Source organism: Schistocerca gregaria, chromosome 2 (genome assembly GCF_023897955.1).
Source record: "Schistocerca gregaria isolate iqSchGreg1 chromosome 2, iqSchGreg1.2, whole genome shotgun sequence".
In the NCBI taxonomy this organism is placed as follows: domain Eukaryota; kingdom Metazoa; phylum Arthropoda; class Insecta; order Orthoptera; family Acrididae; genus Schistocerca; species Schistocerca gregaria.
Genome location: NC_064921.1, coordinates 803,969,042 through 803,996,165, shown reverse-complemented (window position 1 = coordinate 803,996,165; position 27,124 = coordinate 803,969,042). Strand labels below are relative to the sequence as shown.

General features: G+C 42.3%; 1 protein-coding gene across 1 annotated transcript in view; it reads right to left on the bottom strand.

The window, feature by feature from the left end:
* Window positions 1-24,513, bottom strand: part of LOC126335080 (uncharacterized) — a 156,816-nt gene extending 132,303 nt beyond the window's left edge. The window contains exon 1 of the mRNA XM_049997973.1: window positions 24,425-24,513. Coding sequence (XP_049853930.1) covers window positions 24,425-24,504 — 80 coding nt within the window. The 5' untranslated portion in view covers window positions 24,505-24,513. The remainder of the gene's footprint in view (window positions 1-24,424) is intronic.
* Between the last annotated feature and the right edge of the window lie 2,611 nt (window positions 24,514-27,124).

Below are 27,124 nucleotides of genomic sequence, written 5' to 3'. Positions count from 1 at the left end.
TCATATCTGGTGCTGTCCGCACAACGCTCTACTGTTTGAGCCCCACCACCTGTTCCACGTGTGTGTGAGTCTGACGTGTGCACACCACTCGCCCGGAATAACGGATTGTTCAAGAACAGGAAGTTCCAGCTTCGCCATAAATCATTTTTTATCGCAATCTCTTTAACACTTCCACTGAAAACGTCCATTCGCTGCGACCGTCTTGGTACAGACAGTGTCCCCGACAACTGGTATAATCCTTGTTTGCCCCTTCCATTTCCGAACTCTGCTATTTCTTCTAGTTATCTGTCCCCATATGCCCTTATGAGATAACTCACTTATTTTTTCCTTCATGTCCTGAGAGCTTTCTATCTTGCCATTTTACGTTTGGAATATATTTCATTCTTAATGCGAGTCCCCTTACTTTAAAAAATATATAAAATGTAAATATACATTTATAATATAAAAATCTAGTTTCCCAGTTATAATGAGTTGTTAACAATAAACTTAATGGGAGACTAATTCTATAGTACCGCTATTATCAGTAAAATCAGCTGACAGTATTGGTGTCTAAAGGAGGGTTACGAGAGTGTCAAATTGCTGCAAAATTAATGAGGGACGGAGGTGCCCAAATTAAATGAGCTTTACGATTTTTTTATTACAAAAACCAGTAGGCTTGCTACTTGTTGAATATATGCTTGTAAGGAAATGTATCATAGCTGATTACCAGTTAAGGTTCTTATCAGTAGGAACAGAGCACACTCATTACCTTTGAACATTCTGCTTTACGCAGTCTACCTTGGTCGCTCTGTTGCCGTTGCCACAGCCGTAGCCTGACTTCTACACAGATTATGAGCCACGTTCTTTCTATGCTGTGATTGCTCGTTTGCGGTAAACAAACAGATTGTTTCAGTAAAAATTTAGTTTACTTTTACTTCTGTTTATGCATCTCCGCAATAATTCAGTACAATGCCTGCATCATCAGCAAAGAGAATTAGTTCTATTTCCTCAACATGCGACGGAAAGAACTGACATTTATTTTAAAAAATTAATAATGTATATTAACTGCCGACTAACCAGTAGACCAAGCTTCACTTACCTTGGCTCTGATTTATCTTTTAACGACGATGAAGGGAAGAAAAAGAACTTCATCGATTTGCATCTACATACGGATCAATTTGGCGAGCACTGAAGAGCAGCGTCAGCGAAGAGACTTCAGTTTTGTAAGTCTATAGCTGTAGCAACATTGATTTGTGGAAACAAGACGTGGGTGAATAAAACAGGTATCGAAAAGAAATATAATCGTCTGAAATCGTTTCTTCAGACCAGTGAAAGGATACTCCCTAAAAGACATAAAAACGGAATGAATAGATGTAACAGCAACTAAATATAATCGTGGTGAATGACGGAAATTTTAAAACAGGAGAAATTGGGCAAAGTGCAATTCAGAAAGGAGGAATGTAAGAATTCCGAACATTGCCCTGAAATATCATCCCGCCAGAAGAGTAGATGTTGGTCGATACATGGGCGGGCGGGACGAAAACTGAGATCGGATCTGGCTAGTTGCTTAATCTTGGGAGAGTAAGTAAGTAACTAAGCAAGTAACAAGTATTTATGGACAAAAAAGTGCAGCACACTAGTAGCGGATCTCCCTCAAAGGCGATACTTTAATCAGATTCATCGAGTTGTCTAACCCTGCGTTACCTTACATGCATTTCAAGTGAACAATTACTACTTTTACAAATACTCATTAACGATGTTACGATCAGGGGAATAGACTACAGTATTTCACGCAACTTTCGGAGTGAGATGCACCCTGTGTCTCTATCAACCACTATTCGGTACTTGAACTTCCAAACTTCGAAAATCCCAAACTCCGACAAATCTAGCAGAGCAGGCGTAGTCACGTTAGATATCATTTCGTAACACGCGTCAGCTCAGTAACAGATGACATATTCTGCTTCAGTGTGATGTCAGCGCCACTTAAGATAATTTGTATGAAGCAGTATCACATGACCTTTGGCTTTATTTTTTTTTAAGAAAAGGAACGTTGGTGATTATCGCTCAGTCGGCGTCGAAATCACGTGGCACACAGCAGCTAGGCTGGATTAGTCGGAACTGATGTAGAGGTCCACTGTACACGTGAGTCACAATGTCCGTGTGGAGATATAAGTTCGATTCTGCCCAGTGGCAATTCAGTGTCAATTATTTACGTGTTCCACATTTCATTTGACGATTCCGATTCTATTGTCGAAGTCGTGTGGAACGACTCAGTTTACAGGATATGTACATACATGATTAGTGTTAAATATTAATGAATACATTATTATTTTTAGTCCCACTAAAGCAACTACACTTCTTGGTATTTTTTTTACTGGCTATTGGTTCTTAAGTAGATATTCATAAGTGGAATAGGAGTTGTCCAGAACAATAAACAATGTCGTGTAGCACAACGGGCTGGTGCAAGTCTTTTCAATTGGATGCCAGTGTTGTGACTTCATTGTCCTGGAAACCAACGCTCACCCGTCCAAGTACTAGTAGGGTTTCGGTGATCGGGTGGAAACCGATGTTGTCAACGTCACAAGGCCGTTGACGTTGTCCAGAACAAATGATTTTAAATTCCATTCAAAACAATCTTCGTTACCTCTCAGACATTTTATGTTATAGGACAAATAATCAAAAATTATTGTTTCTCCATATTAAACTCGTTTCTCAACCAGCGACAGCTTTAACTATGGCTAATAAAGGTCATTTTTCCCTCTAGTGTTGTAGGTATGGATATAACTATTCCTTTCAAATTGTGATGGATTATTTGTGACGAATTCCGTTAGGGAATATGTGTATTGCGACGGTATAGTTAAAATGTCTAACTCCTTGAAAGGGTAACTGCATGAAGTTCGCGGATAGACACCATCATACTTAACTGCATCATCTCGTTAAATGTCTGGACAATACAACATTAATTTCTAATAACTTGCTAGAACACGAAAACGATTTTCTGGACTAAATTCTTAAGAGCGACGAAACTAGGGCGGGTCACAACATAAAAAATAAAGTGACAAACAATGGAGTGCCGGCCCGGTGGCCGAGCGGTTCTAGGCGCTTCAGTCTGGAACCGCGCGACTGCTACGGTCGCAGGTTCGAATCCTGCCTCTAACATGGATGTGTGTGATGTCCTTAGGTTAGTTAGGTTTAAGTAGTTCTAAGTTCTAGGGGACTCATGACCTCAGATCTTAAGTCCCATAGTGCTCAGAGCCATTTGAACCATTTTGAAATAACAGAGTTCCGTCCCCCGCTACCCAACACAAACACACACACACACACACACACACACACACACACACACACACACACACACACACTCTCTCTCTCTCTCTCTCTCTCTCTCTCTCTCTCTCTCTCTCTCTCTCACACACACACACACACACACACACACACACACACACACACACAGGATAACAGAACAGCATCCAGGAGTCACTCTAATTAAACAGTTCTTACACAGGTTCGTGAAATGCTTCGACATCGAAGATCATCAAGCGAAAAGTAAGGAATGACCTAATATGAACATAGATCAAGTAAATCTGAAAATATGATACTTCTGAAATATGTTGAATTCTTTGTGTCTAGCATTATCGCATTACCCCGATAAATTGTACTTATAGCTAAATCTGTTGATACGCGAATTTCAAACGGGCATATAACGCAGCGACGTAACAAAGGGTTGAAATATTTGAGTATAGTAGTTGAATATGAAGCAACAATTTTGGAAACGTGCAATTAAAATGAAATAAACTATAATTATTATTCGAGATGCAGTTTAGTTTTACGCTTTCTTTATTTCTAGGGACCCGATACATCCACATAAGGGTAGGAAAAGACCCACCGTGGTTCAATAGCCGTGTTAGAAAACTGCTACGTAAACAAAGAGCTTCATCACAAATTCGAGAGAACTCAAAACCTAATTGACAAACAAAAGATGAATGAAGAGGAAAATGAGCGTAAAGTGAGCAATGAGAGAAGCGTTCAGTGACTTTGAAAGTAGAATTTGGTCAACCGATGTGAGTAAAAGCTCTAAGAAGTTTTGGCCCTTTGTAGAATTAGGTCGCGGTCCATTCACTCAGTGACCAAACTGTCGTCGAAACAAAAGGCAACAGGGAGAAGGCCGAAATACTGAATTCGGTATTCCGAAATTGTTTTAAAGCGGAATATCGAAACACAGCCCCTCCTTTCAAACATCAGGCCCATGTAGTTGGCGTCAGACTGTTGTAGAATTATGGAACATACCAAATTTTAGGAGACCTGAATAAAGACATTCGTGGCCGTCGATTTGCTTCGGAAGCAGACGTGCACGCCTGGATACAACCATGGTTCAATAGCCTACCACAAACATTTTTTCCATGGAGGCATTGGCCATCTTGACTCACAGTGCCTGAAACGAACTGATTACTTTTGAAGTAATAAACAGGTTACTTACTTTTTTCATCTGTCTCGTTTTCATTTTTCTGTGCGCGACGATGATGGAAGCAGAAGAAAAGAATTAAAATTTGTGGCATGATCGGGACTCGAACTCAGATCTTCTCGTTCATTATACTACCGTAGCACAATGGTCAATATTGCTGAACAACTATGAAAGTGCCCTCCTCAACACAATAAGCTGAAGATGGGAATAGAAATTTGTGTTGAGGAGGGTATACGAGTTGAGTAGTTTGTGCAGCAACACCTTTCGAAGTGCTCCGGTCGTGTAATGTTAGCATTTCTGTCTGGCTGTAGCACCAATTTTAATTCCTTTTTCCTTCTTCCATCACTATCGCAGGTAAAGATAAGACTTAAATGTCTCAGAGAAAACTTTAATTATAAAATCTATATTTTTCTGTCCATTATACGAATGCTATTCAAGAAGAAATGCAAAACATTTTTGTTCTGAAAGCAGGTTGGTTTTATTCAGGACGACAATACACCATGTTATTCCCCACACTTTCGACCACTGGGGGGAGGGGGACCGTATGCCCTCATGATACCACTCTACTGCTCGACTTCAGAGCCAACGTCTCATCCACGTACTGCTTCCTTCTTCGGGCCAAACAGATGGAAGTCGGAAGGTGCGAGATCTGGGCTCTAGGATGGACGACTGTACGATGGATGACGAAGAACCGTGCAATTTCGTTTTGTCTTGTGTGCGTTGCCATGGAGAAGGAGAAGTTCGGTTGCATTTGTGTGGCGACGAAAATGCTGAATTCATTTCTCCAATTTCCGGAAAGTGGCACAATACATTTTAGGGCTGATTGTTGCACCACGAGGGAGGACATCAAACAGAATAGCCCCTTCAGAGTCCCAGAAGACCGTCGCCATGAGTTTAGCACCTGAAGGTATGAGTTTGAACTTTTGCTTCTTGCTGCATAATTGGACTTCAGCTTTTAACCGCTTACCTCAGACGGTAGCAATGCACCTATTTAATTTATTGACTTGTTGTTGTTGTGGTCTTAAGTCCAGTTACTGGTTTGACGTAGCTCTCCATGCCACTCTGGTGCAAGGTTCTTCATCTCCCAGTACCTACTGCAACCTACATCCTTCTGAATCTGCTTACTGTATTCATCTCTTGGTCACCCTCTACGACTTTTACCCTCCACACTGCTCTCCAATATTAAATTGATAATCCCTTGATGCCTCATAACATGTCCTACCAACCGATCCCTTCTTCTAGTCAACTTGTGCCACAAATTTCTCCTCTCCCCAGTTCCGTTCAGTACCTCCTCGTTAGTTACGTGATCTATCCAACTAATCTTCAACATTGTTCTGTAGCACCACATTTCGAAAGCTTCTATTCTCTTGTCTGAACTATTTATCGTCCATGTTCCACTTCCATACACTGCTACATTCCATACAAATTCTTTCAGAAAAGACTTCCTGAGACATAAATCTATACTCGATGTTAACAAATCTCTCTTCAGAACCGCTTTCCTTGTCATTACCAGTCTACATTTTATATCCTCTCTACTTCGACCATCATCAGTTATTTTTCTCCCCAAATAGGAAAACTCCTTTACTACTTTAAGTGTCTCATTTCCTAATGTAGTTCCGTCAGCATTGCCTGATTTAATTCGACTAAATTCCATTCTCCTCGTTTTGCTTTTGTTGATGTTCATCTAATATCCTCCTTTCAAGACACTGTGCATTCCGTTCAACTGCTGTCTTATTGACTTATGACGTCTTTTATGTCTTTTTATTACATAAATGTTTGTCAGAGCATCGTACGCTTCACAATTACACAGCAAGTGTATACAGCCTGAACAGTCTGCTATTTTGCCAACATCTTTATTTAAATATTAATCACAATTGATAGTACAAAATCATGAGAATTTAGGAAGTGGTCAGTCGCATATGTTAGCTGACACCACTGTCTTAAAACTGAGTCATAAGACACTTCTGACATGTAGGCCCAAATAACTGTTTAAACAATATTTAACGGAAATTGTTGTCATTTACCGTGAGCTCACTTGCACAAGAATGCTGGCTCGTTTACCTATCGTGAATCGTCTGAGTATGAATATGTGTAACATTTCTTTATTTAAATACTGTTGTTATATATTACTTTAGTCCGGATCATGTTGAGTCAAACGTTGTCTTTAGAGCTTAAGAACGATCTATTTTATTGTTGACGCCCTTCAGCCAATGAGAAAGCAGTCAGTAGAGGTACATGACGCTAGTCAAGTAGACACCGGGACTTTTCGAGTGAAGAGCTCAAGGGAGCGATTTTGGACACTTTAACGTTCGTTCCTGAAGAAGGCAGACTTGCCTGTGATATAGCTCTTTATTCGGTCATGTGGTTGGCAGATTCTGGGCGGTCAATGGCCGGTATGAGACTTTAACTTTTACGTTAGGCAGTACAATGAAAAACCAGTCCAAAGTTGCAAATTTTACTTCTTTTTGATCGATCGATGATTAGTTTCATGCTGAGACCGAATTTGAAATCATCGTAACATAGTCAAAAATGGTATTTCCGAAGAAATGAAAACAATATGAAAAATGTGCAACCGACAGTTACAGAGTATACAGGTAACGTTAGACGATGAAGAAAGACATTTGGATGTTCGTTCTGGAGGAAGGCATACCTGCCTCTGGTATTGTGTGGTTTTTGATGGAGTGGGCGATAGGTTCTGTGCGCTAAACGGCCTCTGCTGTACTTTGAGTTCGGAACGGAGGCCTAAAAGTGCTCTAGAGTAGGGCTCTAACTGTTTCCGCTTGTATTACAGAACTGAGGATAGACAGAGAATGTGTTACTATTCTTTGTATCACGAGTGTTAATTTGTAAATTATAACACTGAGCTCTGGACTGTTTTGTGGTGGTGGATATTTCGTGTACTGTAATCATGAAATGGACTTGGTTTCTGCGTATATTTGACTACAGTTTAGTCTGTGAATTGTTCTGCCACTCTCCTAACACTCTCAAACTAACTTTACTGCATTTTATAAGGGTATTTTCTGTCTGTATTTTAATCGAATATCATAGGACCACTTCCCGTTTATTTCAGGTTATCTTTCTCCGTTGTCCAGATGAATTACTGACGTTAGAATAGAACCCTCTTTATTGATTGGTTCGTTTAACTTTTATTTTGTATTTCTTTGTAACTTATTAACTCGCAATTCCAGCCAATGCATGAACTATTTCACTGCGGGATCATAACTACAGGTTATTGATCGCAACGAATTAACTGTGGGTCATGAAAGCAGACATGTGTGGCTCATCCATATGACTGCTTCAATCTATTCGTTTTCAAACGGAGCCGTGCATAGCCGAAGTGCGTAAATTACGAGACACCACAGGTAGAGATGCACCTGATTTGTTTGTAAGTGGTGCTCTTTGGTTAGAGAGCAACTATTCAGCAGTGACTGTTAGGTACAGTCTCACATATCACAACAATTAACTTAAATATTATGAGCAGCTTTCTAACGTCGCCCCTTTAAGAAACTTTCGATTAAAAATCTCATTGCGAGACAGAAGGCAACGCCACAGTACGAACAGTTCATAACGAGGTAACTACTCTTACTCATTTTTTCGAGTTTATTTACGACACTTCGAGGCGGATGACGTGTGTGGAAGAAATTGCTGTTGTTTGTGTTCAGGCCAAGGAAGCTGTGGATCCAAAATGTTTGAAAAGCGGAGAACAGGACGTGATAGTGTCTTATATCCACTGGAATATCACTCCATCACTCCGGATATTGGGCCTGTATGACAATGAAGAATCTAATCTGGTAACGTTCATTGCCGTTGGAGCTGCATACTCGTATGCTGTAAGCATAACTGCGTCTCGTCTGAAACGATGACGTGTTGACACTGCTGAATCCAGTATTGTTACTGGGCACACCACTGTAAGTCTGCCTCTGTGTTGTTGAATCAAGGGAGGCTGCAACAGTGGACGCTGTGCTGGCAGTCCATACTTCTCGAGACGTCGTCGCGCTGTTCATATGTATACTTCTGTTGCTGCTTTATTCTGTTTCCAGACTCAGGGTTCGTGATGTGGAATATGTCTTATCCCTGGGGCGCTAGTCATGCGGGGTCACTCAGTTCCTACATGCCGCTGTATGGACCCCTGAACTAATCGATTCGCCGTTCACATGACAGATCCCAACCACAGCGACCAGCAATATCGCAGGAGGATTAACTGCAGTGTCAACAGGCGACCACCTCGCCACTGTCGAACTGTGAAACGTGCTGGCAGATGTCTCTCTTTCTTACATGAAGCTTGTCACAAACAACCTGTACAAATGCAATTTCTTGTTGAAGAGACCACTGTGTCATCTTTAACACACATGCAGAATGCAGACAGCGTTCCATATACATACATTGTGTAGTTGCGCTGAAATGCTCATCATTTGCATAATTATTGAGACACGCACTTCAAGCCAGGCTGACGTTTGTTAAATGACGCTTTGATTATGTCATAATTTTAACGGCCAGCAAAGTATATATACAACATTACGTGCTCAAGATGTTCGCTGCTAATGGGATACCAGTAAATTTTTTTCTCTCTGTTACACACTACTGTAGTGTTGATACCATTTTTCAGGCAAATCTGTGAGGATATGTGGAGGAATGTCCCAGGAGCTGCTGGTAAGGAGCTAGCGCAGGCTGTTGTCATTTTAGTTTTAGCAAACGAGGTGTTGAATTACTACGAGGCAGGCCAGGCTCGGTCGGTGGCACGTGCAAAGCAACGGTAATGCACAGCACAGGCTATCGGATTTCTCCGTAGCGGATTTCAATGGTGTTGCCGAGAACGTGACTAGAAGCGGCGCATCGGTATAACGGCTGCTCCCTCGTATAAATAGCTGCTGTTTTCGTAGCGGTTTCATTCGCAGCTCAGTAGTTTTATCAGGACACGGGGGATATTGCAGACGAGGAGGCGGCACGGAGCCGCTTGCAGCAGTCGCGAGTTCGGGCCTCTGTCGCGGTACCAGCATACTGCTCCAAGTCCTCCTTCCTAAGTGCCACAGCGCAGCTAGCCTTCCGGGCTCACTCCATCAGCGGTCGGACTCCTTCCCAGGGGGCAGCAGGTCGCATCCCGTGTACGGCAGCCGTCTTCTGCCGTCGCGGTGCGAGCGCTTTCGCACTGCACACCGTCGCCCGTAAACCGCAGACCTGGCTACCGTAGCAAGGCGGCCGACCATCTTTGTGAGCTGCTATACCTGATGTGAACATTACGCCATGAATTCTTCCGCGTTAGCTTGAATCTCATTGGATTTCGTTTCACGTGGAGCCGAAGGCAAGCTGTGACCAGTACTGCCAAAGCAGAGTTACTGAACACAGCCTTCCCAAATGCCCTCACAAAAGAAGACGAAGTAAATATTCTAGAATTCGAATGAAGAACAACTGCCAATAAGAGTACTGTAGAAGCAGATATCCATGGAGTAGTGAAGCAACTTAAAACACTTATAGGACACACATACCAACAGAAGAAACCATCGACATCATAGAAAGCAACCTCCATCTACAAGGAAACATACCCACAGCAAACATACAAGAAATATTAACCGTACTCAGGCTCATCACATAGCAAAACTTCTTCAAATTCAACAAGAAATTTTACTCTCAACAAGATAGACCACCCATGGGATCACCAATCAGTGGCCTCCCAGATGATATTTATCTCAATCAGAGGGAAAAACAAATCTCTGACACAATAGTAATACCAAAACAGAACAAAAATATATTGGTACAGATATGTAGTGTGCGGCTGGTCCCGGCGGAGGTTCGAGTCCTCCCTCGGGCATGAGTGTGTGTGTTTGTCCTTAGGATAGTTTATGTTAAGTAGTGTGTAAGCTTAGGGACTGATGACCTTAGCAGTTAAGTCCCATAAGATTTCACACATATTTCACACACTGGTATGTAGATGATGTAATTTGCTTAATAGATGAACCACAGCCTCGCATAAAAGAACTTCATGACAATATAAACTCTGTCCACCCAAAATACTGTTCATGAAACTTCCTGGCACATTAAAACTGTGTGCCGGACCGAGACTCGAACTCGGGACCTTTGCCTTTCGCGGGCAAGTGCATTACCATCTGAGCTACCCAAGCACGAGTGCTAGTTCTGCAAGGTTCGCAGGAGAGTTTCTGTACAGTTTGGAAGGTAGGAGACGAGATACTGGCAGAATTAAAGTTGTGAGGACCGGGCGTGAGTCGTGCTTCGGTAGCTCAGTTGGTAGAGCACTTGCCTGCAAAAGGCAAAGGTCCTGATTTCGAGTCTCGGTCCGGCACACAGTTTTAATCTGCCAGGACGTTTCATATCAGCGCACACTCCGAATTGTAAGAGTGAAAATCTCATTCTGGAAATACAGTTCATCATAGAAACACAAACAGATGTAAATGTTAATATCTTAGCTCTCACCATACACACTAGAAACAACAAACGTTGATTCCCAATCTACAGGAAACCCACGATCACCAGTATTGTTATTCATAATCAATCCAATCTCCCCATAACTCACAAAGAAGCCAGCTTCATATATTTACTACACAGACTGAACAAAACACCCGTGAGCAAACGTGATTACCCACAAAAACTGAACACGATAAAACAAATTGCATAGGAGAATGGATATGATGCAAAGAGAATAGATAAAATAAACCACAAAATACAAAAACAAGTAATACGTAACCATGAAACATTCACACAAACAAGCACAACACAACACACAACAAATCAGCAGACGTAACTAACAAATGGCACATAATGACTTACAACAACAAAGTCACACACAGGGTGGGTAATGTACTAAAGAAACAAGGATGCAACATAGCAAACAGAACCAAAACACAATACAAAGGAGACTTGGAAGAAATATCACCAACACTGACAAATACAGCCAGTCCGGTATATACTAACTTACTTTCAACTGCTGTCAATCTGTATATGTGGGCCAAACATGAAGGAATTTCAGAACCAGGTATACAGAACATCTCAGAGCACTGAAAATCGATAGCTCACACTCAACATTCGCAGACCACCTGATACCACACAATAACCATAAACTGACTTACAGTTTCTTAAAATCAGTAGCAACTCACACAAAAAATTAACTTATATCCAAAAAATCTATAGCCCAAGGATAGAAAGTACTGCATGAACACTTCACTGTGCGATAAAACCCTACTTGTCACAATTGAAGAACTATATACATAACACCCACATCAAGAACTACTCGGGATGGGGAGGGGGGGGGGGGGGAACCACCCATTCTCTCTCTGTCTATGCCTCATTCGCACACTTCAAACTTGCGCGCCTCACCCAGACAAACACGCCATGAAGAAAATGAATACTACACAGCTACAACAACACGTAGTGGCGGCGAAACTCTGCCCATGTTTGCAAATTCGGGGAAAGTGCGTTGCCAAAGTCACAGAAATTAGCGTATTCACCTTATCAAAACATATGACAAAACACTATAACATCAAAGCCGTAAGTTACAAAAAAAGAAACGTGATATATACTCATTTCCGTTCGTAAATGCATAATAAACAGAAAAATAAATATTACATTTGGCTGTTTGCAGATGACTAGTTGTAGATTGTGTAGCAGACTAGCTACCAAAGGAAATACACAGTAGCTCATGTAAGGTATGTAAACTAATGCACTCTTTTGCCAGTTAAGCTATAAATAGAACTTTAGACATAATGTAATAAACAACATACAGTGCATCAGGTCATTAATACATATCTCAACTGTGAACTGTAAACAAATGATGTATAATATTCTGCAACAATTATTCATTCAGAATTGTAAATATTTTGTACCAAAAGTTTTTCTGAATTTTAATATGTAGCATCAATTTTACAGTAAGAAAATAAAATAACCCACTGAAGACAGCGCAAAAAGTGCTGAAACATGTCTGGGTAAAACGAAACTGAAAAGGTGTCTTGCATAAGGCGGAATTCCTCGTCCTATTTTCATAGCAAACACGGACATAAGAACAACTGCACCACCACAAGACGATTATTAAATCACTTAATAAAAGAGAGTCTTCGGGTCCAGACTGTATACCAGTTAGGTTCATTTCAGAGTATGCTGATGTAATAGCTCCATACTTAACATTCGTATACAACCGTTCGGTCGACGAAAGACTCGTACCCAAAGAGTGGAAACTTGCACAGGTCACACCAATATCCAAGAAAAGTAGCAGGAGTAATCCACTAAATTACAGGCCCATATCATTAACATCGATATGTAGCACTATTTAGGAACATATATTGTGTTCGAACATTATGAATAAACTCGATGAAAACGAACTGTTGACACACAGTCAACATGGGTTTAGAAAACACTCTTATGGAGTGCTGAGTGCCATTGACAAGGGATCTCAAATTGATTCCGTATTTCTGGATTTCCGGAAGACTTTTGACACTGTACCACACAAGCGCCTGGTACTGAAATTGCGTGCTTATGGAATATCGTGTCAGTTATGTGACTGGATTCGTGATTTCCTGTCAGACAGGTCAAAATTCGTAGTGTTATAAGGCCCTTTGCTGTGCCTTATCTATAAAAAAACGATTTGGGAGACAATCTGAGGACCCGTCTTAGGATGTTTGCAGGTGACGCTGTCGTTTATCGACTAGTAAAGCCATCAACAGATCAAAACACATTATTGCAAAACGATTTAGGAAAGATATCTGTATGGTGCGGTAGTTGGCAGTTGACCCTAAGTAACGAAAAGTCTGAGGGCATCCACACGTCTGCCAAGAATGGTCGATTGTTCTTGTTTATCAAGCATACTGATAACTTTGAAAAATAAACCTTACTTTTACTTCTGCACGAAGGTCACTATAGTCATGATAAAAATACTCAATTAGTATAAAGAACAATATATTTTTTAAAATTCACAACTTACAATGCGAAATGGCGGCCGCAACTTGCGTTTTCTTCAAGGCTAGAAAGAGAAAGTACGTAATAACGCTGTCTTTTTCGTTTCTTGCACCAGCGAGTAAAAGAACAATTACATTGCTACATAGATTCTATACAGTTATCTTATAAAGTCTTTTACTTCGTTATTGTTTCGTTTCATTACAAATTACCGTTCTCGTAGTTAATTACACGTGGATTTTCCAAGTCCCCGGGTGATATTTTCAATAACTTTGTAAGGTGGCATAATTTCCCCTGTAAGGTGGCAGTAATTTCGTTCCTTACAAGCACTCATCTACGTACTTTGCCGTGATTTACAACCTGAATTAGGTATCATTTGATAGGTTGTACGTCGTATGTATGAATATTTGAAGAAGACTGACATTCTCATGTACACCTTGTAGATAGTTCTTAACTCTTACTGCATGAAAGATGATGGATTGCATATATTATCTAGACGGCTTAATGAATGATTGCCTATACTAGCAGAGGTTGGAACACCAGTGGAAATGAAACGGCAGGCGGAACTCAGGCCCTGGGTGGAAACGGCCGCACAGGTGTGTTGGTCTGCTAACAGGAAGTAACCCAAGACGGACGGTCGGGACACCTGAACGCTGAAGCACAATACAGCGGCCGCCGGCCGGTGTTGTAGCGACGCCGAAAGGATAACCGGATAAGATCTGCTTCAGCGTGTAGTCAAACAGGGCCAAATATTCATTTCCGCGTTCAACGTTTTCCGTTGCCCACATTCATTTTACACCCGTCTGGAGTAGCATCTTGGAATTAAAAGTTTTACGATTTTCATTTTACTTCGTTTTGCGTCTGAATTGCAGTCGCAAGATTTAATATTTTGTAACGCGTATCGGTTCAGTTTCACCACGGAGCAGGAAGCAGTCTCAGCCATTTTCATACTGCGTATTGTTAGCGCGGCAATGAGAGCACAACAGTACAGAGACCGTGACTGTACAAAATTTCTGAAATAGAAACTATACAGGGTGTTACAAAAAGGTACGGCCAAACTTTCAGGAAACATTCCTCACACACAAAGAAAGAAAATATGTTATGTGGACATGTGTCCGGAAACGCTTACTTTCCATATTAGAGCTCATTCTATTACTTCTCTTCAAATCACATTAATCATGGAATGGAAACACACAGCAACAGAACGTACCAGCGTGACTTCAAACACTTTGTTACAGGAAATGTTCAAAATGTCGTCCTTTAGCGAGGATACATGCATCCACCCTCCGTCGCATGGAATACCTAATGCGCTGATGCAGCCCTGGAGAATGGTGTATTGTATCACAGCCGTGCACAATACGAGCACAAAGAGACTCTCCATTTGGTACCGGGGTTGCGTAGACAAGAGCTTTCAAATTCCCCCATAAATGTAAGTCAAGAGGGTTGAGGTCAGGAGAGCGTGGAGGCCATGGAATTGGTCCGCCTCTACCAATCCATCGGTCACCGAATCTGTTGTTGAGAAGCGTACGAACACTTCGACTGAAATGTGCAGGAGCTCCATCGTGCATGAACCACATGTTATGTCGTACTTGTAAAGGCACATGTTCTAGCAGCACAGGTAGAGTATCTCGTATGAAATCGAGATAACGTGCTCCATTGAGCGTAGGTGGAAGAACATGGGACCCAATCAAGTCATCACCAACAATGCCTGCTCAAACGTTCACAGAAAACCTGTGTTGATGACGTGATTGCACAATTGCGTGCGGATTCTCGTCAGCCTACACATGTTGATTGTGAAAATTTACAATTTGATCACGTTGGAATGAAGCCTCATCCATAAAGAGAACATTTGAACTGGAATGAGGATTGACACATTGTTGGATGAACCATTCGCAGAAGTGTACCCGTGGAGGCCAATCAGCTGCTGATAGTGCGTGCACACGCTGTAGATGGTACGGAAACAACTGGTTCTTCCGTAGCACCCTCCATACAGTAACGTGGTCAAGGTTACCTTGTACAGCAGCAACTGCTCTGACGCTGACATTAGGGTTATCGTCAACTGCACGAAGAATTGCCTCGTCCATTGCAGGTGTTCTCGTCGTTCTAGGTCTTCTCCAGTCGCGAGTCATAGGCTGGAATGTTCCGTGCTCTCTGAGACGCCGATCAATTGCTTCGAACGTCTTCCTGTCGGGACACCTTCGTTCTGGAAATCTGTCTCGATACAAAAATACCGCGCCACGGCTATTGTGTTTGTTTATATCAGGTTTATTCCTATGACGAACAGAGTACAATGCCGCGTGACTGTGGCGTGACTCACACAGTGAGGTCGCGCGCCGCACACCGAGCAGAGGTGTGAGGCCATGGCCTGTCGCTAGCAGACACCTCGCCAGCCATCTGCCCTCTTCCTGTGCAGTGGGGGCGTGGTCGCTAGCCTACACCGACACAGCGCTAACGTGCGAGCAGAAAATAAAATACTGATTTTGACAGACACATCTTTCTGTGTCTCCACTGGCCTGCTACTCCTCATGAACCCTCCGCCGCCAACCATCCTGACACCTTATTCCCCCCTCCAACCTCGGGGCGGGCTATCCTGCATAGGTCGCATAGCTTGGCACAGGCGCACGTGCGATCCCCCACGAAACTTTGACGCTCTATCACTAGAAGATGACAAGTGGAGGTGCTTCGTCGTACTCTCGCCGACTTCCAGCAGCATGGTTCGACAATGCTCGCAAGTACGTGAACAACAGGTCTGCAATATTCCTGGGCAGCCCCATTTGATATAGTTTCACAGAGTGCGACCATATGGGTTATATGGGAACGTGCATTAGGTGTGGATGATGAAATAAAATACAGCCTCTCATCAGCTCAACGAAAATCAAAACTGGTCACAAGTACTATACAATCTCGGAGCTCCCACGTGCTACTGCAAGACAAGATTTACCCACACATTACACAGCACAAAAACTTCTATGGGTCCCCGTAAATGTGATTGGACTGACAAGTTTGGTTACGTTTCGTCTATGGGGCGCTAACTCACGTTACCAGTGTTCCACTGAAGTATTTAATATAAATGCAGTCAGGATTTGCTATGCAAAAATCACATACACATTCACGTAATTTTAAAATTTCACAAATTTGAGTTTATTTCCTATAAGAACAGCGCCACAGTTCACAATAAACTGATTTTAGAGCCTGGCCGAGTTTCTTAAGATCTTGGAGGGGGTTGAACAAACCATTATTAATTGCGTGTGTTATCTTTAGAAAAACATTTAAGTTTCACAGTATCTAAGACTATAAATTCCACAATGGCTACACACTGAAACCTTAAAAGTGCGGCTTGTGTCACACGCAACCTGAAAAATAACAAGTCCATCAGATGCTGAAAAATTTCTATGTAGGAATTCCATTCACATACGTGAACTAGCAGCTGTTTCACCGCTCATCAGATAAAACTGTCTCCTAACACAGGCTAACACAGCCTGACCGCCTCCAAAGGCGTCCGAACGTAAACTCCCCTCCAAATTTCCGCTGTTCACCCAGGAAATATCGGTCAAGCAGTTAAACTAGTGAACGTGAAAATGGCTGAAATTCTTAATTTTAAGCTTTTATACACGTATAATACATAAAATCATACGGAAATTTTCGGAGCAATATTGTGCTGTTATCAGTTTTATTTTGTCACCATAGTTTATTTATAAACAGTAATTTCTTTGGTTTTTCTCCTTTTTCGGATTTATAAATGTAAATATTAACAAACAATTTAAATTATACATTAAATAATTTCCTATGTATGTAAATTTTATAGTTATGCCGCTACTTATAGTATTACTCTATTTATTTAGTAAGAAAAGCTGCTTTTAATTGGGCGAAATGCACTTTTCGGCCTCTCACTTAACAATATTAGTAATTGCAGTAAATCTACTATCACAGCCCCATACAGTTCTACGAGACGTATCTGCAGATACCTCATTTGTAACAATTGAGATAATGTGTTGCCGAGATATTCACTTTTACAGTTCAGGAATTATTTACAACACTTAACTTACAAAAACTTATAAACTAATGTGGGTATCGAAGGAGTGTCTTCACAATCGTAATCATCCACCTTTTCCGCTTCAAATGAGCCTACTGTTTCTTCAGTAACACATATAGTTCAATATTATTAATTTTGGGGTGAGCTTTAATTTTGCCCTGGACGTGAAATCGGCCATGAGAAAGGAGCAGCCATTGTGCTCCCCAATGGAAGGATTTTCCCGTTCACGCGATCACCTTAGCGGCCGGTGGAAGTCCAGAGACAACATCATCATTTGTGGAGCATACTGTGAAATTCGCCTTCCACATGCTCCTGTCAAGGTGATTTCATCTGTCAACACGAATATGACTAGATCTTAGCCGCGGCCTATGTGTCCACGGTCGCGTGTTTGTGATCGAATAAAGTGTCTCTTCCCTTTACAATAGGCTGTCGTTTTACAAGAAGACTACCGGTTATTAAAGCAAAGCCGATAACTACCACTAGCAACAGACTCTTCGACCTTAATCTAAACCGATATTACGTTAATTCTATTTTTTCTACGTAAGACAGGTTTATAACAGCAGCACAACATTGCTGAATGCTTGCTGATTCCGTGGATGCGATACCATCCTTCTGAAATTGTATTTCAGAATTCATGTAAGAAGTCCATTTTTCAAATGTTGAAACCAATTAAATTCATCACTTCCCTTTTTGCTACCATGATTTGAGGATCTGTAGCAACTAAACATCACAGGTTTCACTGGCACTATTCATTTACGTAATTACAAAATTGTGCCAATATCAAAGAGGTAATTTATGATGCAATATTGAAACGCAATTAAAAGACACGCTCGGATGATCACGCGCGTTGACACTCCACTTCCGAGATCCGAGGAGGCATGCTGGCCGCTGATCGGACCCGCCCATCAGTTATACGATTCGTAAAAATTTCGGAAACGCTTTTACACTTTCACAAGGGGATATGAACTAACACTACACGTTTGCAGTTGTAGTGCACAAATTCTGTCCTGGGGGCAGGGGGGAGAGGGGTGTGGCTAAAGGGGGCGTGAAGGTACCGGATAAGAGCCAAGAAAAAGAAGAAAACTGAAATTCAATCAAACGACTATTTTCAAAAGTATCGTTCATCCAAGTGACGCTAGAAAACAAAAGCTCGTGTTTTGCACGTACAGTTGTAACATAAACTCATCAATGTGAATTGATATTAATAAAATAGCAATCATAGTGTTAAATACTCGATGACTTCGAGAATATTGCGAACTCGCAAAATCTGAGATCGGCTTTGGAACCAGCACACAATCTCCTTTATGACGAGGCATTTTACACGTGATTTTACGGTTGTTTTAAATTTCGTTGAAATTACGTTTACGTTATTTTGCTTAGACGGCAGACCGAAAGACGAAAGCAATAGTTGACTCAAATATTGTTGCTAACATGTTAACTTACATTACGGTTGATTTAATATACAAAAGACCGTTTTTGTAGACCTCACATCCCTTAAGCTGGTGGGGAGAGAAATTATTATATACAGGTTCATTCCGTGATGATTTATACACATTCAGAGATGATTAAGAAGTGTAAATGTATCAATCTTAGGTAAGGAATCCTAGTCCAGAAGCGAGGTCAAGTTATAACCGAAAATCGTTCTAATACCTCTGATACATGTACCGGTAGTTTTGTTGCTAAAATTGTTGAGTGGGCAACTTTTAGAGGTGGTATGGTGTGGACCAAAAGAAGAAAAATATTTCTAGTAGACATGGATCCTAAAATGCGTGCCTTAAGTGCTATGAGCACTTGTTTCTCTTCACTACTGTGAAACACATCTTTTTATCTGAAAAAGTGCTCATTGCTCTTAAGGTACGCACTTTACAGTCCGTAGTTATAGGACATGTTTGCCTTGTTTTGATACAACAACCTCTTGCAAAACTATTGAAATCAAAGAGCTTACAGTATTACTATCTTTAAAATTCTGAAGGTGGCAGGGGTAAAATACAGGGAATGAAAGGCTAGTTACAATTTGTAAAGATGGCAATTATAAGAGACGAGGGGCATGAAAGGGAGGCAGTGGTTGAGAAGGGAGTAAGACAGGGTTGTAGCCTGTCCCCTACGTTGTTCAATCTGTATACTGAGCAAGCAGTAAAGGAAACAAAGAAAAATTTGGAGTAGGACTTAAAATCAACGGAGAAGAAATAAAAACCTAGAGGTTTTCCGAAGACAGTGTAACTCTGTCAAAGACAGCAAAGGATTTGGAAGAGCAGTTAAACGGAATGGACAGTGTCCTGAAAGGAGCATATACACTACTGGCCATTACAATTGCTACTCCACGAAGATGACGTGCTACAGACGCGATATTTAGCTGACAGGAAGAAGATGCTGTAATATGCAAATGATTAGCTTTTCAGAGCATTCACACAAGGATGGCGCCGGTGGCGATACCTACAACGTGCTAACATGAGGAAAGTTTTCAACCGATTCCTCATACACAAACAGAGTTGACCGGCGTTGAATGGTGAAACGTTGTTATGATGCCTCATGTAAAGAGGAGAAATGCGTACCATCACGTTTTCGACTTTGATAAAAGTCGGATTGTAGCCTATCGCGATTGCGGTTTATCGTATCGCGACATTGCTGCTCGCGTTGGTCGAGATCCAATGACTGTTCGCGGAATATGGAATCGGTGGGTTCAGGAGGGTAATATGGAACGCCGTGCTGGATCCCAACGGCCTCGTATCACTAGCAGTCGAGACGACAGGCTTCTTATCCGCATGGCTGTAACGGATCGTTCAGCCGCGTCACGGTCCCTGGAGTCAACAGATGGGGACGTTTGCAAGACAACAACCATGTGTACGAACAGTTCGACGACGTTTGCAGCAGCATGGACTATCAGCTCGGAGACCATGGCTGCGGTTACCCTTGACGCTGCATCACAGACAGGAGCGCCTGCGACGGTGTACTCAACGACGAACCTGGGTGCAAGAATTACAAAACGTCATTTTTTCGGATGAATCCAGGTTATGTGTACAGCATCATGATGGTCTTATCCGTGTTTGGCGACATCGCGGTGAACGCACATTGAAATGTCGTGTGACGAGGGCCTCCCGTCGGGTAGACCGTTCGCCTGGTGCAAGTCTTTTGATTTGACGCCACTTCGGCGACTTGCGCGTCGATGAGGATGAAACGATGATTATTAGAACAACACAACACCCAGTCCCTGAGCGGAGAAAATCTCCGACCCAGCCGGGAATCGAACCCGGGCCCTTTGGATTGATCACTCAGCTACCGGGGGCGGACAACGCAGATTGGAAGCGTGTGTTCGTCATCGCCATACTGGCCTATCACCCGGCGTGATGGTATGGGGTGCCATTGGTTACACGTCTCGGTCATCTCTTGTTCGCATTGACGGCACTTTGAACAGTGGGCGTTACGTTTCAAATATTACGACCCGTGGCTCTACCCTTCATTCGATCCCTGCGAAACCCTACATTTCAGCAGGATAATGCACGACGGCATTTTGCAGATCCTGTACGAGCCTTTCTGGATACAGAAAATATTCGACTGCTGCCCTGGCCAGCACATTCTCCAGATTGAAAACGTCTGGTCAATGGTGGCCGAGAAACTGGCTCGTCACAATATGCCAGTCACTACTCTTGATGAACTGTTGTATCGTGTTGAAGCTGCATGGGTAGCTGCACCTGTACACGCCATCCAAGGTCTGTTTGACTCAATGCCCAGGCGTATCAAGCCCGTTATTATGGCCAGAGGTGGTTATTATGGGTACTGATTTCTCAGGATCTATGCAGCCAAATTGCGTGAAAATGTGATCACATGTCACTTCTAGTATAATATATTTGTCCAATGAGTATCCGTTTATCATCTGCATTTCTTCTTGGTTTAGCAATTTTAATGGCCAGTAGTGTAAGATGAACATCAACACAAGCAAAACGAGGATAATGGAATTAAATCAGGTGATGTTGAAGGAGTTAGATTAGGAAATGAGACACTTAAAATAATAGATGAGTTTTGCTATTTGGGGATCAAACTAACTGATGACGATCGAAGTGGAGAGGATATAACATGTAGACTGGCTATGGCGTTTCTGAAGGAGAGAAATTTGTTAAGATCTAATATAGATTTAAGTGTCAGAGGTCTTTTCTGAAAGCATTTGTATGGAGTGTAGCCATCTATGGAAGTGAAACATGGAGGATAAATACGAGGGCTATTCGGAAAGTAAGGAACGATAGGTCGCGGAATGGAAACCACAGTGAAAATCAAAACTGTTTTATTTGCAACAGTTAGCTACAACTTCCAGCTATTTGTCTCCATAGTCGCCGATCCGACTTAGATGTTTGTCGTAGCGTTGTACAAACTTTGCAACACCCTCGTTATAGAAGGCAGCCGCCAGTGCTTTCCGCCAATACTCTACGCTCGTTGTGCGTTGTCTGTGCCAAAATGTTGTCTTCATAGCCAGCGGTTCATGTGAGCAGAGAAGAAACTCAGAGGGAGACAATTACGTGCTATATTGTCGGTAATCAAACATTTCCAACTGAAAACGATGCAGGAGCATCCTCATTGGCCCTGCATAATACCCTGCAGAATACGGCTGAGAAATGTCTCGATGAAGAAAACGCACGACAGTTATGTAATTTTGGCTGCATACCTTCAGGCGAAATTTCTCTCCAGGCACCCGTACTTGGCGGGAGACACTATTGTTCTAGGTATCTTTATGTGCCCCCTGTGTGCTCAGGACTAAAAAGAACGACTTAATGCGATCGACGGGCATGCTAGAGAGACTGCCCAACACGCCTGTGCAAATCTTCATCGGATTTTCACAGTGGTTTCCATTTCGTGACCGATCGTCCCTTAATTTCCGAATAACCCTCGTAGTTTAGACAAGAAGAGAATAGAAGCTTTTGAAATGTCGTGCTACGGAAGAATGTTGAAGATTAGATGGGTGGGTGATGTAAGTGATGAGGAGATATTGAACAGAATTGGGGAGAAGAGGAATTTGTGGCACTGCTTGATTAGAAGAAGGGATCGGTTGGTAGGATACGTTCTGAGGCATCGAGGGATCACCAGTGTAATATTGGAGGGAAGCGTGGATGGTAAACATCGTAGAGCGAGACCAATAGATGAATACACGAAGCAGATTCAGAAAGGTGTAGGCTGCAGTCGGAGATGAAAAAGCTTGCACAGGATAGAGCAGCATGGAGAGCTGCATCTATGGACTGAAGACCACAACAACCACAACAACATCAGTATTAGTAGAAGATATGTGTTTCACAATAGCGGAAGCGAACAAGTACTCGTATGCACATTAGAGGCCATGTTTACTAGACGTTTTTCCTTGTTTTGATTCATACTACCAGCTCTGTCAGATGCCTAGCAACAACACTACCGGCACATGTATTCCGCTGTCGGACGTATGAGAACTATTTCTCCTCATAACTTTCGACGTTCGTTTCCGGACCGTTGTTCGTTACCTCAGACTGACACATTTACCCTTCTCAATCATCCTTGACAGTCTGTAACATAGTCACGAAATTAACCTATGTTGGTTTGTGACAGACGTCACAGGTAGTTCTGAGTGCATTGAGCTTGAAGTAGGTCGTTACAACTCAAGTACTTCAATTTTTGTTCTTCATTATGCAAAGAAAGGCTGACTTATGTATATCTTAGAAGAAATCGAGGTATATGCTCATTTAAAAACCAAATCATCAATGCTGCTCAATGGACAATTAGATTTTCGAGAGAAATATTTTTACGACCTTTTTGACGAAATTTTATAATGAAGATGCACGTACTCTTTTGTTTTAAAATATAAGATTAGTTATACCCAAAGCAAAAGCTTTGTATGAAAAATATGCTATACAACATATAAATTTTTTATTAAATTGAGATTGATTATTATAAAAACTATTAGATCGATGAGTTCTAAATATTTAATCAGCGGTCTCATCGGTTATTCGGACATACATTATGCGGAACGTACCCTTGGCTGCTACCCTACTGTTATAAAAAATGTCACTATGAAAACTACAGTTAAAGTAAAACGATTTTGCAACATCCATCAAAGATGCAATTTTGATGTAGGCGACTCGGTATAATCGATATATACCACAACTCCAAGGACTTTTACATCTTTGATTTAACTGACACTGTAATAGTATTAAGGTTGCCCATGGAGGGCACAGCTATTACACATCGTAGTTTACCATTTTTATCTAAAATATAAATAATTTTTACATGTACTAACTATCTGTTAATCAGACATTTTAAATGAATCAATTTTATGTTATTAGTGTATTTCGTACTTTTATACTTTGACGTCATATTATGAACGCTGATTGGCAGTTGTGAAGTAGTGTGAGAAGAAGTAGGTGGAGCCTCTGCATATTTAAGTTCATGCTCAGCACTTATAACCACCAGTTGACTTCGTAGCAGCCGAGGAGAGCTCCGCCTGCCATCTTCCAAGGAAGCCATGGGTATAATAAGTTTTATTTTATCTTGTTAAAATGTTGTCGTCATTAGACACTTTTAATTTTATTTTAAGATTGGTCTCTAGCATTTTCCAAAATTAATTCAGAGGCCTGAAGATGGGTATAAAAATATAACCGAAACCGGTCACCTATGTTATTGAGACGTAAGTGTTGTGATCGAACTTTAATTAAAATATAATACTTTAGTGATCACTGTTCCAAAAATGTTTACCAAAATTGTTCAATTTTTGTGACTACTTACGAAATTTAGGTTGGCAGCACTGGTAAAACATGACCGAAGCTTGTTAATATTGTGACAGTTTGTGAACGGTGCCGTAATAAATGTAGTTCTCTGGAGACACGTTCTGACTTATTTCTTGGCACATAGAACACAGTGCCAGCACAAGTGAATCATGAAACCAAACTCTTAGAATGAATTGCAGCCGGTGTAACTCATCATCGTTTTGTCGATGAAATACTTAAGAAAGGATCTGTGGCGTAATAGCATGGTGGCTCAGAGATGAAATGTTATAGACTTCGAGTGTAGGGAACGCCACGAACACACATACACACACGCCCCACCTGGAGTAGCGACGCAGCCACAGCAGCGCCTGCAGGAACAGGCGCTCGGCGAGCGCCACGTCCACCCGTAGCGTCTCCATGGTAACGCGGCTGCGACACTGGACTACTTGTTGTGTACTGCTGGGGACACGGGCTCGGAGCCCCCTGAGTCGCTGCCGCTGTGCGCCGGCGCAGTGCCGCGCCCTCTAGCCACTCTGCTTCTGTTGCCACAGCTGCTGGCTGCGGCAGGTTGTGCACGCACGTAGGAAAAGCTCCTCTGTGGAAGGAAGGCGCACTCCCTCTCTCTACCACTACATCGAAATTGCTGGCCTGAACCTGCCAACACATACGTCAGCTTTGACGCATGATAACATGATAATGGAAGACAGGAAGTACATGAAAAAATTAGAATTATATATTAATATCTTCAGCTGCTGACGGGCGTTGATATATATTAACGGGGCAGGTGAAGATGTGTGCTCTGACCGGGACTCGAACTCGGGATCTCCTGCTTACATGGCCGAAGCTCTATCCTTCTGAGCCACCGAGGGCACAGAGGATAGCGCGACTGCAGGGACTATCTCGGACAAGCCTCCCGCGAGACGCACATTCTCACCTTAATGAGTGAAGAGTATTTTGGCTAGGGACACTGCGAATGCAGTGTGTGCACATATAAGGTGAGAATGAGGATCTCGCGAGAGGGGAGGCGTGCGCAAGATAGTCCCTGCAGTCGCACTATCCTCTGTGCCCTCGGTGGCTCAGAAGGATAGAGCTTCTGCCATGTAAGCAGGAGATCCCGAGTTCGAGTCCCGGTCGGGACACACATCTTCACCTGCCCCGTTGATATATATCAACGTCCGTCAGCAGCTGAAAGTATTAATATATAATTCTAATTTCGTTCTCGACGGCTGCAGGTCATCATTGGTATCTATTCTTTCGGACATGTCCGGTAGAACATACACCATATCCATATAAGTATGAAGTACAAGAAAGTTTTTTTTGCCTGATTTGGATCGGTTGCGAGATTAAATCCACAGTGAAATCTGATGAAACTTCGTAGAGATTTGATGTACAGTGTCTCTATGCTCGTCGATCGCATCACGTCGCACTTATCGGTTTTTAACGCACACTGAACAAGTAAAAGTACCTACAACAACAGAGTCTATAGCCAAATGAAAGTTGGGTGCTGTCATTCGATTTTTTTCATTCGAGTGTCTCCTAAATTTACACGACATTGTCTATGGAGTGCAGCTATCTGGTGATATATTTAGATTAAAATCAACTCTTGAGATCGCAGTAATATTTGTTTATTTACCTGTTTAGACTTACGTGAAAGCCATATTCAGAGTTTTAGGCCTCCTATGGCTCGTGCTGGCGCCTCCTCGGTCTCATCGTACAACCACGATTACGGTATCACGAGAAGACCGAGGAGCCGCCGGCGCGAGCCACAGGGCGCCTAAAATTCTGAAGATGGCTTTCACGTAAGCCGAAACCGGTAAATAAACAAATATTACTGCGATCTCAACAGTTGATTTTAACCTAAATATGGCACCAGATCGCTGCACTCCATAGACAATGTTGTCTAAATTTAGGAGACACTTAGAATGAAAAAATCGAATGAGAGCAGCCAACTTTACGTGAAAGCCATCTTCAGAATTTTAGGCCCCCTATGGCTCGTGCTGGCGGCTCCTCGGTCTTATCGTACTGCCACGATTACCGAAACCAGTAAATAAACAAGTATTGTTGCGATATCGACTGTTGCTTTTAACTTGCGTGTTCCCGCCTGATTTGATGCAGCCCACATAACGGAACTGTCATGCGTGACAGCAAAGTGCGGCAATGGCACAGGAACTTCGAGACAGGATATGCAAACGTTCACGGTGCAGGCAGTCGGGAAAGAAAGCCAGTGTCAACCGATGATCTGGTTCAGCGGATGTGTCAGGCGACTCGGAGAATCGTCTAAGAAGGGAAAGTCAGAAAAAGCGAAGACGAATGTTGCCACGAGGCACTATCCATCTTCATAATAAAGCTTGGCCGCATAATGCAGCTGCAACGAAGGCGGTCCTGCAGCGTTTTCGATAGGAAGTTTTTGATCAACCCCCTTACAGCCCGGACTTGGATCCCTCTGATTTTCGTCGCTCACATGAAACGCTGGCTATGAAGACAACATTTTAGCTAGGACAGCGAACTGCAGACCGGGGCAGGGAATTGGCGGAAAGCACACGTGGTGCTGGTGATCGAACAGGCGAGGCAACATGTCTACACTCTCTAGAGCATGTTAGGTTACAACGGCGGTATGCGGGTGACCGTTATCCTCTTGGTAAACAGCTTCTGGGATCTGTTGATGAATGGTAGCACAACATGTCGAATCACCAGATCGACGTACACATTTGCACTCAGAGTGCGTGGGACAATCGCACGCCACATCATAACTCCAGGCACAGGTCCGGTGAGTCTTGTTCGTAGACAGGTTGAAACTCCCCCTTTGAATGAAAAGAATGACTGTGCTGGTAAAACTTCTACGTTACTTGATTTTCAAACTCCAGAGTGAAACTCAACGTACTGAGACAGTTTTCTCTTTGCTTATTCTGGTCATTACTAAAGTGACACACAATGTTTTAGCGCAATGAGTTTCAATAATCCTTACAAAAGAGTAGCCCCGACTAACAATAATCTATACCCTTCATGAATAACTTACCTCACAAAAATCTTCGTTACTAG